This window comes from Sciurus carolinensis, chromosome 7 (genome assembly GCF_902686445.1).
Source record: "Sciurus carolinensis chromosome 7, mSciCar1.2, whole genome shotgun sequence".
Classification (NCBI taxonomy): Eukaryota; Metazoa; Chordata; class Mammalia; order Rodentia; family Sciuridae; genus Sciurus; species Sciurus carolinensis.
Window position 1 is genome coordinate 137,711,725 of NC_062219.1, and position 16,067 is coordinate 137,727,791.

Consider the following 16,067-nt stretch of genomic DNA (forward strand, 5'->3'; position numbering starts at 1 on the left):
AAAGGAGAAGTTAGATATTACTTCATACATTAAAAAATTTTTTTAAAATTACAACTGTTAAGGAACTATACTGGGACGAATTGTATGATCAGTGAGTAGTTTATGTATTTATTTCTGACTTAGAAGTTCATTTGGAATGACTCAGGGTGTGGAATTTCTAACTCAAGCAAATTTTTAAATGTAATCTGGATATTTTAAATGAAGGTTTGTCGCATGAAGAAGTCTGCTTAATGTTAAGCTTTCCATTCAAGATGGGCAAGTAAACAACTAGAGGAAAAATTCTCAAAACATGGTTTTGTAGTAAATCCCCTGTGGAGTTGCTTGGCAACAACTCAAAGCATTGTGGGCATGACTGTCTTTTTCATGCATGGAAAGAAAAAAAAAAACCTTCCTCAGTACTGGGACAAGGAAAAAGGCAGAAAAGATGGACAAAGGGAAAATAGCTGTATTTTCAGTTTATTTATGGGATCACAGGTGCTTGAGGATCAGAAGCCATGAAACCGGTTCTGTCTCAAAGGGGTACAGCCATTCATCTTGAGCTGGGCTCTAGAAGTACCCAGGACCTACCTCCAGTGGTGGTCAGTTTGATTTACTAGCTGGAGTTCAAGTTTTTTTAATAACACTAAAGAGTACACAGAACATCGATTGGTTAAAAAAAGTTCAATCTTGAGTTAATTCCCAAAAGGCACAGTCAGAACAAGGTATTAATGGGGATTAATGACGGCATAATGGTTCAATATTAGCAAAAGACTAGGGTTAAAAATAAATGTGTACACCTCAAGGGAAACTGGAAATCTGGGCTGGCAACAGCATAAAGCTCTGGAATTTTAAAATATGCAATTATATTGACATTTTTCTTCCCTACCACCTTCCAATTTTCCCCATTAACATTAGCTTTTTTATTACTATAATTGAATCAAAATAGAGTTCCATGGAATCAAGCAACTGTGTGTGTTGGGACCCCATGGGACAAACCTGTTGTGGCAACCTTGTGTTTTCTGAATTGCAAAACAAACAAGCCCCAAGAGAGTAAATCGCTGTCTCCCCTTACTAAGTTTTCCTCTGGTGCTTTAGTAACTGAAAATTTGGATATCATTTCCACCATGGAAAAAGGGCTGCTCTTAATAATAGTGTGGTTTATTATTGCTACTGGCCCTTGTCAGCCATTCCTCTATCTTTCGATCTAATATCTCAACACTCATTAGGCCAGTGTTTAGTCCTGGGGAAGCTCTGAGCTAAATTTGAGAGATTTGCTTTCTTAAACAATCTTATGTTGAATTCCACAAGAGAATTTGCTATACCATGTTGAAGTTTTCTATTTACTAGTTTGTCTTTTCTGTTAAACAGTAGCTCTGTAGAGGTAGAAACATGTTTCATTCACGATTATACTCTAGTGCCCAGATTGGTAGTGCTGAGGCTCAGTACATACTTGTTGGATAAATGACTGAATAGGGAGTGTTTTCCAACCATCACTATCATCACCACCACTACCAGCATGACCACAATCAATATCACCACCACCACCACCACCACCACCACCACCACCTCCATCACCACCATCAGTTCAATCACCTTACTGCTACCACCACCCACCATCACCACCACCACCACCCACCATCACCACCACTACCAGCATGACCATAATCAACATCACCACCACCACCACCACCACCACCACCACCACCATCACTATCATCACCACCACTACCAGCATGACCATAATCAACATCACCACCACCACCACCACCACCACCACCACCATCACCACCATCACTATCATCACCACCACTACCAGCATGACCATAATCAACATCACCACCACCACCATCACCACCACTACCACCATCATACCACATTGGGTACCTAATCCTTTGGGGTCCTCTTTCATAGGAACCCAGTGCCTTCTTCTATCTGAAATCTTCTGATTTATACCTTTCCTCATTTATTCCCCTTTATTGAAATTCATCTAACTATTCTGAGCTCAATTGCTTGGGGACTTTTTCTTTTCTAAGAGACAGCTGCTCTAATTGATATAGTGAGTGTGTTATTGGTAATAATGTGCTGGTCATAGTTCTCTAAAGCAATATGGTCTGAGAGCAAGGGCGATGTCTAGTTCCAGCCTAGCCATTTTTCGTTGTGTAACCTTGAGCGAATGACATCACTTCCAAGGACCTCTCCTTCTTCATCAAAAAGTCCCCTGGAGAGTCCTCCAGACCTTGTGTGCTAGTTCAATACAGATTTTCTATTGATAAAGTCTTGCCCCACAGGAACGAGTTTGCATGAAGGCGAGTTGCTCGAGGGTTCACAGTGACTAAGCAAGCAGATCTCTGCAGTAGTGGAGACCACTGCAGCAGCAGCAGCTGCATCTCTCTGGAGGAAGTACTCTTGCCTCTAGTTCCTGCCAAATCCAATCAGTCACTGGGGCAGAAGCAGGCATAGTCAGGAAACCACCAGCAGTAATGACAGGCTATTGTCACTGCCATCCCTCTCCCCAGGACCAGGCTGTGCTTGTCACCTGTCAAGGCACAACCCTTTTGATAATCTGACTGGGAGCTCAGAATCCACATTTGGTTGCTTCATGACAATTTAGGGGGGACAATGGAATGCTTTACTAATGACACATGAGTGAAATAAATTTTCAGATGGCACAAGCATCCTTCTTGACTTTTCCTGGCACATTTCCTGGCAATTTTCTTGGTGGAGACTGTCACATTAGAAATGAGGTAGAAAGGAAACAGCAATCAAGGAATGCAATTTAAGAGAAGAAGTACAATTTTGGGCAAGTTTCTTTTTTATAATTTTCTCTCTTTTTTCTCTTTTCTTGCTTAAATAAATCTGTAGTATAGCATTTGTAAAAATGCACCAATCCACATTTAGAAAAGGCTAAATTATTAGCTTATGTGAGGCTATAAAAATCTCAGGTCCAATTCCCAGACAATGGGATTACAGGATTTCTTGGATTTTCTTTCTGTTGGGAAAGTCCAATAGCCCAAGGTTGCCCAGCTTATCCTTAACTTTTCCTACTTTTATTTAAAACCAAGTAACAGCAACCCAAAATGAGAGGTGCTAACTTTTGAAGGGAAAAAAATGGAAGAAAGGACAGCTTTGTTTTGAAGAATTGAAACAAAATTCTTGCTGCCAATGGAAATCACAAATGTGATTGGAGTCCACAGACAAGTGTGATTGTAGAGAAGAAATAAGCCCTGCAGTTGAGTTACTTGCTCTTGCTCACACAGTATGTCAGTAGCGGGAAGAGATCCAAGGTCCAAGGTCCACCTCCTGACGTGGGCCTAGGTCCTTCCCATGTAATGCTGTCTCCACTTTTTCTTCCTCAGCAGAATAAAACCAGCAGAATTGAGACCAATACTCTATGCAGGTCAGAAGAAAATGTTCTTTCTTTTCCACAGCCAGGAAAACTGAGACAAAGAGGGGTTTAATGCTGTGGTTCTCACCAGGAGTGACCTTTATTCCCAGGGAACACTTTACAATACCCAAAGACATTTTGGGGTGTCACAACTGGTATGCATGGGGGAAGGAGCTACTGGCATCTGAGTAGAAGCCAAGGATGCTGCTAAACATCCTACAACGCATGTGGCAAACCCCCACAACAATCATTCAAGGTCATCTGTACTGGACCATAAAGGATTTTATCTGGGGATTGTGCACTTAAAGTCCCAGTTCATATGATTGTCATTAGAAAGTCTGCACAATTTGAGTCATTATCTTTTCTAGCATCTCACACTGTGTGTTTCCTGCAAACTTCTTGTCAACCTTCAGCGCCAGACTCGGCCATGACTATGGTAAGTCAATTTGTCCTAGGCTCATTTTGTCTGAGCGTCAGTTTGTCCCCAGTCACGTGCTCCTTGCCCCTCCTCAGCTCCACTTTCTTCAGACACCCAGCCAGGGTAGGGCTACTTGTCCCATTCCTTCCTGGCAATGGCTGCTCTTAGGAAAGTCTGCCTGCCATTGTCCTCATATTGGCATGCACTGAAGTACTGGGTCCCACCTTCGGGAGGCCTTGTGGGTCACATGCAGCTCTTCCTGAGTGTTGGTGTTTCTGTGAGAGGAATTCCAGTCTCCGTGACAGGTTGAAAGGCATGTGAGAGGGACTCAGGAAAAAAAAAAAAAAAAAAAGAAAAGAAAAAAGAAAAAACTTGTGCATCGATCTCTGTTCCTTCTGAAGCCTGGGCCTCACTCCTGGAGAGCGAGTGCACAGAGGTCTGCCCTCCTGTGAATCTGAATCTGGATCCCTGTCGGACTCCAACTTCAGCTTCTTGCCGGGTTCGCTAAATACATCTTTTCATATCTTATGGCAAATCTTTAGTCGAGACATTTAAAGGGTATCCCCACTCCCCAAGTTCTTTTTTTAATGCACTCAGAAATTTCATGATTTCCAGAAACTTCAAATTTCATTTCAAAAATTTTGAATTTCAAGGATCTGTAAACAGGAAACCAAGTGCCTGCAGGATCAAAAAACAGTTGATATTTTGTTTTTCTTCCCATTGATTTTTGGAGGTTCAATATTTTAGTTTTAAAAATCATCATAACTGAATAGATTTTGGAAAGTCTCAGAGCTGTTCCAAGGATTGAAGGCGATAAAAGATGTGAAAGAGTTCTGTAAACCATTACAATTTCTCTGTGTGTGAATAGTGATGTGGACCTAGAGATGCTGCTTAAAATTGGTCAGGCGGAACTAGAGATGCACTACCCCTTAACACACATAGGTCTCCCCTTCCAAAAGCCAAACCAAACCAAAGCCAAACCAGCACCCAAAGAAATTCTCTCCAATGCCAAACCTTGTACTTGGGATATGCATTTTCCAAATTAGAATTTCAGAGGCTGTTTGTAATTAATAAAATTTGAAAGCAATTTGCTCTAGCATTGCAGGCTTAATTTGATACCTAAGAATTTCGGCTTGACCAGAGGCCCCTGTAGACAGCAGTAGGTTAGATGTTCCCTTTCTACTTCCCTCCTGCATTGACTTGTGTTGCAGAGATTTCTGGATTTGTAGAAATACACCCAATGTGTGAGTAAGCTTAGGATGAGGGCCATGCCATTATAGAATGTTTAGGAAGGAATTAATTTAGATTTAATAACTCCTAGTTCTTGCTTCCCTTCTCAGTGTAAACTTGTTGTGGTAACTTCTAAGAAAGAAAAAAATGAAACAAATTTTCAAAGTAGGAAATAAGTTATCAACCACAGGTCTAATATATATTGCTATACATGGTTGTTACAACAAGATTTCCAGTCTTTAGAACTCATTTTCTTTTCAATATGTAGTATAACTAACAACAGCCAACAAAGCTGCCTGTTTATTTATTTTGGTGCTGGGGACTGAACTCAGGGCCTCATGCATGTTAAAGCACACACTCTAACACTGAGTTGTACCCTCACCCTAAAACTGCTTTTAGATGTTAGTTTCTATCTTCACTTGTTAAACCCTAGTATGTCTTAAATTTACAAACAACTTAGTTATGAAAACATAAAAACCACCACCTGAAATCACATGCCATATCATCCTCTGACTAATATCTGTATGTCGGCAATATTGATTTTGTTCAAGTCAAAAGAATATTTAAACTAAACTCGAAGATAAATTCTTCCAAGGAGAATATTTTAGAAAACTTAAGAACATTGCTAATGTAAGGACTTAAAACAAATTCTCAGTCTCTGTATGAGATACAGACTGCTTTAACATTTTTTTCAGGAGTATTCTGCTCCTGAACCAAATGTGATACATGTGTTTTCTGCCAAGAGCTGACTGTATGCTGGGTATATGAATACCCAGGGTCCCACTTACTCCACTTTTACTCCTGAACCCAGGCTTCCCACTCATGGGTGTTCTTTATGCTCCTTAGCCATCCCACCCCGGGATCTCTGTGTTCTCAAAGACATCTCAGGATCTCCTACAAAGAGCAGCATGAAATGTAGAACCCATCTAGATCTGGAGTTAGCAAACCTGGATTCTAGTGGAAGCTTCGTGGTTAACAAACGGTCATCACTGTTTCCTTACTCATAAAATGGCAGGGGTAACACTGATCATACTTAAAATGGCTTGGGTAAATACCCATCGTACTTACCTTACAAGATGACTGGGTAGAATCAATACCCACTTCATAAGCAATATGCTCTATGATGAGATATTATAGCAACAGAGGCTAGCATTCTATAGAGCTATTTATTGCTTACTCTTAACACCATTGTAAATATGGAGAAAATCTTGTACATTTTTATGCTCCTTGATATTTGATTGATTGATCATTTGATTAGTCATTGACATTTTTTGTCATGGTCAGTTCTTAGTTGCTAGGCAAGAGGTTCTTAAGGATAATTGCTCAATAGTACGATATTCATCACATTTGTCTGAAGCCAAAGAAACATATACTATTGAGATAAAAATTTTATTTTACTGCACATGACAAGCTCAGAGAATTCAAGAGCTATGCAGGGCATCATAAGTTAGAGTGTTACAAATAAAAGTTTATTAACTGTAATCACTATTTCAATAGCTCTTAATGAACTGACATCTATACTGAGGCAAATGGTGCATGTAATAGTTTTCAGCCCTCAGTAACTTTTGCTTACCATCGCAGATCCAACCCGGCTGACTTTGATGGGATTCCCTCTACCAGAAAGGTCCATTTGTGCTTTGTCCATCACATATAAGCAAGCATCAAGGATGCCATCTTCAAACTATTTTGGGGAAAAAAATGAGAAACTACTTAATAACCACTCTGAAAACAAGATGGTATTTGCATCCTGGAGACTCAGGAGGCTGAGGTAGGAGGATTGCAAGTTCAATGTCAGCCTCAGTAATGGAGTGAGGCTCTAAGTAACTTGCAAGACCTGTTTCAAAAATAAAAAATAAAAATGGCTAGGAATGTGACTCAGTGGTTAAGCACCCCTGTGTTCAAACTCTGGTACAAAACAAACAAACAAAAGATAGTGTCTACATAAAAAGAAAAGTAAAATGAAATCACAACTTAGTGCTTAAAAAAGTGTATTTCCTACATAGTGATCTCCCAGAATGTATAGTATGAACTGCTAAAATGGAAGAAAGATGTCCTTTATAAAAAAAAATTTCAGTGATGTGTAGAGGAACGTAAAAGGAAGCCAGAAATACAAAAGAAGTACTAGAGAGCAGATGTATCCAAGGATCATGAACTGCCTGGAAATTCTTTGAAAAATTGTACAGGATTGTTTAAAAGATCTATCCAATATATGAACTGCAGGTGAAGGAATGCGTGATTGACAAAGTCACTGTAAAATATTACAACCTTGAAAGTAACACAAGTTCTTGTGTGTCTTGAAAATAAATGGCTCTGAAATGTGTCACAGAAAGCAACTTCAGGCCCGCTTAGCTTATACCCAAAACAGGAGGAGGTTGTACATAGCAAGAGTCCTCTAAGGTATCCCTCTTTGGAGAAAGGGCAGATCTTAGGGCCTAAGAGAGTGTAAAAGGCTTAGAGCAGGTAGGTTGCATTATTGTGGGCAGAGCTTAGTAGCCAATTCAACTTCCTTAGGAGGAATTCTGGCCATAGGGAACACCTGCATTGTCTTTGAGAAGAATAAAGGCCAAATATTAGTAAGATGGACAGACAGGGAGTTTCTGCCTACACTACATGGCACTTAGGTAAGAGACTGCTTTAAATACAGGAACCTTGTATGTTGTCTACCTGAGTACTTGTGACAGAGACTACCATCTTTCTGCTAAATAGCAAGTCATTCTTTACTAAATCTGGTTAGAATATCAACTCTGGGTGTACCCCAAACTGATGCAATGGGTGCAGTAATCTGTATTTCCACCAGTTTTTCAGATAAATAAATAATCATAAAGCTCACTATTCTGCCTCTCATGAAGCAACATATCTCAGCTGTGTTTGTGAATGTGTTAGCAGCTGTGGAGTTAAGGAAATAGTCATGGAGTTCATTATTCCCTGAATCACTGCAAGTAACTGGTGTGGCTTATTATTTTGGTCAAAGGACTCAAACTAATGACCTCTTTGAATGATGGTAGATATAGGGCCTGAGATCAAGTGTGCCCACCTAAAGGCATGCTGGTCAGGAGTATACCCTGGCTATGCCTAGGATACCCTCCTAATTTTCCTTGCTACCTATCTTGATGACCTTTTCCCCTATTAGCTATCTGTAGAGAGTCAGGTTGGGGCCATAAATAAAGTCACACCTGCTAGGTTTGAATAGGATTTAGGTGTGTCCCCCAAGATTTCATGTGCTGGAAATGTGGAGTTGAGGTGGTGGGACTTTTAAGAGGTGGGGTCTACTGTAAGGTAATTATATCATGGGCACCATCCTCAGAAAGGATTAATGCTGGTCTCACAGTGAGTTAGTTCTTGTGAGAGCAGGTCATAAAGCAAACCCACCCCATGTGCTTGGGCCCTTCTGCACATGGCTAGTTCTTTTTGTTTCTCCATCATGTTGTGATGCAGCTAAAGAAGCCCTGCCAGAGGCTGAACAGATGGGATTTACTGATCTGTGACTCTCAGTTTCCCAAATCATGAGTTAAATAGACCCATTTCCTTTATAAAGGTCTCCGCCTCAGGTATTCTGTTATAGCAACAGAAAACAGACTAAGACATTACTTAAAGGCTAGGAAATGGGGACCCAAGACAAGGGTACTAGACAACAGACAGTAGTCAAAGGTCCATGTCTCTAAGGGAGGAGAGGGCTTTTAACTGGGGAGCCAGGAAAGAATCTAAAAACATGACAAGAAAACATAGATCATAGCTTGGCAGGATATCAGAAATACAGATGGGCAAGTCTGAACACTAGGTATGGCATTCTCATGAGTTAGGGCGAAGATGGTCACAAAGCTGGCTGGTGGGGATAAGAGTTCATGACAAGGGTACCAATGGTCAGCCTGAGACTAAGGGTGAACGAGAAATGCAGATCCCATGTGGAAGTCAAAACAAAGCATCGGGAGTCGTGAAAGTATCATGTGACCTGTTGCAATCAGGTTCTGTGGAATCTCTGAGATTCCACATTTTTCTAGATACTCAGAAAAATAATGCACAATTCCAGTCATCTCAGCCCTGAGAAATGATACATTCACCTGCTCTCATAGTGCTAACGAGAAATCATTTTGAATCATAGGCCATGCATTCATGTATGGAAATATGGCAAAATATTATTCATCTGCACCATTATTAAAGACACCAAATTGAAAGTTTGAATTATTGAATATCTTAAAGAAATATCAGTTACTATTTTATATCTAGGCAGTAACTTGAGGTTGCAGCTGATAAAATCTGTCTATGTGAAAATCCAGAGGGCCCTCCCTTGATAAAATGCTAACACTCTTTTCTAATTAGAGGTATCTTAGGCTAATATTTTTTTAAGTTGTGTTTTTGAGTCGGACACACACGTTGTAGTGTTCTTTGCATTGTTATCAAAACACCTTCCTTTATAAGAAAAGGAGGTTTTCAATTCATTCCAGGTTGACTTAATGAGATTTCACTGTACTAAGATGCCAAAGCATTTCTCAATAGGAGGCTATGTCATCCACAGAATCTCTGATCTCTGTAACATTTGTCATAAGAGGAAGATATGTGGTTTCAGCTGATAAATTATGCAGTTGTCTTTATAAGTCTCTACTCCTATGCCTTCTGTCTTGGAGTCTTAGATCCTGAAAAGCAGGAAATTGTTCCTGTCTAATATCGATATATGGCACCCTGCAGTAATATATGTGACAAAAAAATTAACTAAAAATGTCCTTGACAATGACAAATTTTAAGTGGCTCACCTGACCATAGCTCCAGCTTCTACTCTTGATGTCATTGAATTCTCCATAAAAAATGACCCCGATGTCATTCAGGACATACTCTTCTCTTTCTTTCTCATTGTCCAGATACACAGCATCCTCTGCATCAGAAATTGAACACAACGACCATTACTAAATCAGACTGCTTTCAAATACTTGCAAGTTTATTTTGTTCCTAAACTGCAATTTAATCTACTAAATGAAAAAAAAAAATGCCTATTGTTTCACTAAGCACATCTCATTTCCCAATGTTTTTAGCCATAGTGGAAATAATCAGCAGCAAAGATCAGTCTGTAGATGATGACATTTGTCAGCAAAATGCTGACAAACTCCTCTCTCAGTAAGTTCCAAGCAGCACAATTAAACTGACATGTCTCATTAAACATTTTAGGATTCTGGTGCATCAGTAGTTTCAGAATCAGAATTCTATGATGCAGATGCAAATCCGTAAGGCAGATCAGAAAATAATTTCCAACCTATTAGCACTGATAGAAAACTAGTTGAATGAAAGGAGATTTTTTTTTTAAAACAAATCGGGGACACATCCAAAGACAGCAGCATCGTTTGTCATGCCTGGTTTGTGGTCCATCAGGTTGGAGGAGGAGGGAGGCCATGAGTGATCTCCTTTTCATGAAAAATCCTCATGGATGTGTTGGTAGGTGTGTGTGCCCAATTAGTCTCTCCCTGGTCAGCTTCGTTCATGGCATGGTCTTTTCTTCCAGGTGGCTGCCGTCACCGAAAGACCTCTTTCCCCACCGACCTACTTAGTGGTTACTCTGGTACTTATTCCCAGGCCTGGTGTGCATATAGTAAAGCATCTTTAACAAAGGTATGACTGTGCAGGTATAAATCACACTCAGGTACATCTGCATATTTGGAAAGAGTCAACTTGGCTGTGACTGGAGGAGTGATTTATTGTACTGATCTGACTTAGTTCATCTGCTATCTCTATTACCTTTTTGGGGTTCTGTCCTCCTGATTTGCTGATTTTATATATATATATTTTTTCTCTCTCTCTCTCTCTCTCTCTCTCTCTCTCTCTCTCTCTCTCTCTCTCTCTCTCCCTACAGTACTGTACAGTAGTGGTTCACACCCTGGGCTGCACATTGGAACCGCTGGGGAGATTTAAATATTCTTGTTTCCCTAGACTGAACTCTAGATTAAATAGATCGGAATGTCTGGGACTAAGGTGAGATCAAGGCATGAGGACTTTGTTTTGTTTTTTAACTCTCAATGCAGCCAAATTGAAAACAGTACCCAAGGTTCAAGGAATAGTGGAAAAACAGCTTGTGAGAAATGCAGAATCTCAGGCCCCTCACAGCCCCACTGAGGCAGAATCTGCATGTGAACAAGCTCCCCAGCATCTTGTGCCCAGTGAGGTCGGAGAAGCTCTGCTCAGTCCAACCAGCTTCGACTCCCGTTCTGAACTGTACTGAGGCTGACACCATATCCTTGGGTATTTCCTTGGTCTTGTCTGGACTCTGGCACCTTCTTCTAACTTCTTCTTCCTGTTCTCTGTCTCTTGCCTGCCTTTTCCTGGTTTCTTGCAAACACACACACACACACACACACACACACACACACACACCCCACATCGAGTGAAACCTTCATACTCTTGGGTTCTGAATCTGCAGATTCAACCAATCATGGATTGAAAATATTTGGGAAAAAAATGTGTCTGTACTGAACATGCATAGACCCCCTTTTTTTTTTTGGTTATGATTCCTTAAATGATATCAACAACAACTATTTACATAGCATTTATTTTGTATGAGGCATTATGAGTAATCTACAGATGATTTAAATTATACTGAAGGGTGTGCTTAGGTTATATGCAAATACTACACCATTTAATATAAAGAACTTGTGTATTCATGGATTTTCTTATCCTGGGGAGGGTGCCTAGAACCAATCTCCTACAGATACCCAGAGATAACTGTAAATTTCAATGTCTAATAAATTGCCCACGATTAAGGCATAAAATTTCACAATCAAGTTAATAAACACATCCATCACCCCAAAAGTTTCCTCTTGCCTCTTTCTCTCCCCACCTCATCCTCCCTCATCCCAACACTAGGGAATCATTAATCACATTTCTGTCACTGCAAACTATCTAGAATTTTATATAAATAGAATCACACAGTATGGACTCTTTTTTTTTCCACTTTTTCCCATTACTTTGAGATTCAACCATGTTTTTGTGTGTATCATAATTCATTCCTCCCAAAGTTGTTTTATCATTCCAGAAGATTCCAGAGTTACATAACAAGTGGGTCCCATCCTCTGCTCAGTCCTCTCAAGTGTGAACTAGGATGCCTGGAAACGGCTGGCCTGGCTACCATCCAGAGGCAGAATACCATTAATGGCAATCTCTGCCGAGGCTGAGGACCCCAGCCTGAAACTACAGCTTCATTTTCAAGTAGGACTAGTCACAGACACACAAAAAGAAGTGACTACTGATGTACAGAGTCTGAGGTCAATATTTCTAAGTACATGCATGAAAGAACACTCTTATTTTTAAAAGAAAATAGTGTGAGAATATATGTGAAGGGCATTGAACTTTCACATGCAAGTAGCTACTGGATGGAATCGAACATCCAGAGAATGAAAGGCAACGTGTGTATTCTTTGTATTTTAATTCTTTTGTTGTAGTAGCTTAACTGTTGTGACTATTGCAAAATAATCATGTTAGCCAGATGGAGCCTGAATCCCCTCTTAGGTCCTGTGAGGTCTGGAAGTGCCATTTTGAAATGGTTTTGAGGGATGATGTTATGTTTCCCTTTAATATGAGATGTTCAAGTGCTTGTCCTGTGTCAGGGTGTACTATGCAGCTACTGTACTTTGAAAATTCATACAAATGAATAAATAGATTCAAATAAATAGCCCCAAAATAGATATGACTATATACACATATCTTTCTGTAACATTAATATGTAATAAAGGAAATATCAAAGAGAATGGTTAGAGTGTTCAGTGTTCATTAAATTCGGTTGGGAATATTGGCTCTTAGGGAGCAGTATGTTTTATGTACATTAAAAAAATTAATTAATTTAAAATCTGAACTCAAAAAGTGAAAGCATGGGAAACCTGAAATAGAATAAAGGTGAATATTTGACCCTCTGGATGAGAAATTTTTACCCAAACAAATGTAATAGAAAAAAATCACAGATGAAATGATCAATGCATTTTATTTAATGTAAATGTAAAACTTTTGAATTTCAGTTTAAATAAAATGTAAAGAAAATCACAAAATAGTGAACAATTTGCAATACTAGGACATGTTACTAGAAATTTTCCTTATCAATTTTCTAAATTGATAAGATAATCATAAATGGTATAAATAAATGTATATAAAGGAAAGCCCATTCACAGAAGAGGAAATGTGAATGGGAAATAAACATACAAAAAAGTTTAACTAAGTACAAACACAAGAACTGCAGACTAATGAAATAATAAAATGCCTACTTTACCTATAGGTATACATTTTTTATAATATGTATAAATATATGTAGGTAAAGATGACAGGATTTAAACTAATAATACTCGATACCAGATAAAGTATGTTGAATTGCCAATCTGCTGTCAGTATCGTAATTGCCACAATATTTTGAAAAGCAACTCAGAAATTGCATCATTAGTCTTGAAAATACCATAGTCTTTGGTTTAGAGTATCAATATGTTGATGCAATGGAAAGTCAGAGATGCATCAAATATATATTGAGAGAGTTTGTTTGCCAAAGTATTACTTAAAGTGAAGATAATGGGGGAAAAATCTGAGAAGCCTGCAAATTTTTCCACACAATGGAATAACCATATAACCATTAAAACACACTTTGGAAGAACTTTAAATAATGCTTCAAGCTGCGTATGTAGCAAAGAGGAAATTAAATGTCAAACAAAAATCATATATGAAGTATGTTCAATTATGTAAAAAAAAAAAAAAGAGAGAGAGAGAGAAAATAAAAAGAAAAGCCCCTAAAGATTGTTTGGTCAGAATAAAAAATACTTTACCTCCAAAACTACTGTAGATCACTTGTAATGACTGAAAAATACATACACAAAATTCATAATGTTGGGGGAGGCAAGAGAGGATATCATCAGCATCTCTAGAAGATTCAAGAAATTTGGGGGACAAAAAAGTGCAAAGATAGAAAAAATATGAGAAAAGGCAAGGAAGAGTTACAGAAAGCCCAATATCTGCCTAAAAAACCTTTTATTGTAGGAGACCACACAAAAATAAAAGGAAGAAAATTGTCAAAACCATAAGAGAAATAAAATTCCCAGAGTTGAAGAAAGACTTACCAAATATAGTAAATGGAAAAAACAAAATACACTTAGGTGCAAATGGTTTAAATGTCAAAACTTCAGAGAAAAAGCATAAATCTTAAAGGCTTTAAACATTGTATTTTAAAGGAAATTGAAAGTATCAGTAAAGAACTATTTTAATCTAACTTCTCTTTAAAAATTCTAATTTCTTGACTTAAAAATTTGCTAAGAGAGATCTTAGCACACTCAAAAAAGCTCTTATCATAAAGAATAATAAAGAGAGCGCAAGAGGTGATACATATGTTCATAGCGTAGATTGCGACAAGTGTTTCATGGCTGCACACTTAGCTCCAAACTCAACACGTCGCCTACGTTACGTCTAAACAGCTATTTGTAGGTCAATCTTGCCTCAGTAAAGTGGTTTTTAAAAAAGTTTGTCTCACACACAATAAATCTCAATTTCCAGTTCTGCCCACCAATAAAAATTTTAAAAATATAAAACCGATGTAGCAATAGTACCCTGGTGCCTGGTTTATGGTCTCTGATAGTCAGCTCTCTGCTAATTTGACAGAATAACTGAGATGATAACTCATAAGGAGGAAAGGTTTATTTGGGGTCCTAGTGCTGGATCCCAAAATATTAAAACTGATGTTTTAAAAATATAAAAATTTTAAAAATATAAAACTGATGTAGCAATAGTACCCTGGTGCCTGGTTTATGGTCTCTGTGCTAGTCAGCTCTCTGTTAATTTGATAGATTAACTGAGATGATAACTCATAAGGAGGAAAGGTTTATTTGGGGTCCTAGTGCTGGAGGTTCCAGTCCATGGTCGGCTGGCTCCTTTGTTTTGGGCTCTGTGGCAGCACGGTACACCATGGTGAGGGCATGTGGTAGAAGCAGCTGCTCACCAATGGCAGACAGGAAACAAAAAGAAAGGCAGGAAAGGGCTAGGACCCAATATCCCTTTCAAGGGCATGCCCCACCGCCCTACCTCCTAAAGGTCCCACTGCCTCCCAACAGTGCCACAGTGCCAGGGGCCTTTGGAGGACATCTCTCAACTCAAAGGTACCTGGGCTCCTCAAGAGAATCACTCACCATAGGATTATGGGACTGGGTCAGGAAATGTACAAGACTCCCCAGACATAAGACCAGGAAGTGATTCTAGGGTCATGAAAAAGAGATCAGAATCCAACTTAAAAGAAGCTTTCTCTTACAAAGGATGGAAAAATTCACATATCCAAAAAATAGTCACTGCAAAGGATTAGAGCATGTTAAGCATTTCACTATTTTTAAACTCATAATCATTTAAAAAATGCATTGGTCACCTTTCTAGAACACTAGGAACCAACTCGTTAATTAGAAAGCCAAAAATCTGAAAGGGCACATGAATTTTACCTCAAGGTGACAAAGGAATTGATGCTAATAAATTTGCAGAAGGAACGGTAGTTAGAATATCACCATTTTACAATTTCTAATAAAATAACAGGCCTAGACTGAAATCATTAGTTAAAAAGAGAACTTCACAATGGTCAAATGAGACTAATAAAACGTGATCCTACTGATAAATCTGGACTGGGTCAGGAAATGTCCCCTGATTAGGTAAGTACCCTTGGTGTCACTTATGAAGAAATTTTGCTCTCCCCACCTCCCAAATATTTGATGCTGAATCTGCTCTGGTCTCTAGATCTAACTGCTTAGCTGAAAATATCACAGGGGTTAGAGAGACATATTTCATTATGCCAGGAGACAGAATCAGTAAAATTCAGAATATGGGAAGTTGTGTATAAGAAACGACCCGGTTTCAGCAACAAGTTCATGGTCTGTGTGGCAGGGTGTGGGAGGGTGGTAGGCAGATGAAGAGGACTGCTCTAGAGTAAAGGATTTAAATGACATACCAACCAGGTTTAATCTATAGACCTTGATTTGAACTGAGAAACTGTAAAAAGTTATTCATTACACATGGGAGAGATTTGATTAAGAACTGGTCATTAAATAATACTGAAGAATGCTTGTTGATTTTATT

At 38.9% G+C, this 16,067-nt stretch overlaps 1 protein-coding gene across 2 annotated transcripts in view; it reads right to left on the minus strand.

Annotated features, from left to right (window-relative positions):
- Positions 1 to 16,067, minus strand: part of F13a1 (coagulation factor XIII A chain) — a 176,579-nt gene that overhangs the window by 92,761 nt on the left and 67,751 nt on the right. For both annotated transcript variants that reach the window (XM_047559683.1, XM_047559684.1), the window contains exons 5-6: positions 9,761 to 9,879; positions 6,586 to 6,693 (exon numbers count right to left, since the gene is read on the minus strand). In XM_047559683.1, coding sequence (XP_047415639.1) covers positions 6,586 to 6,693; positions 9,761 to 9,879 — 227 coding nt within the window. The remainder of the gene's footprint in view (positions 1 to 6,585; positions 6,694 to 9,760; positions 9,880 to 16,067) is intronic.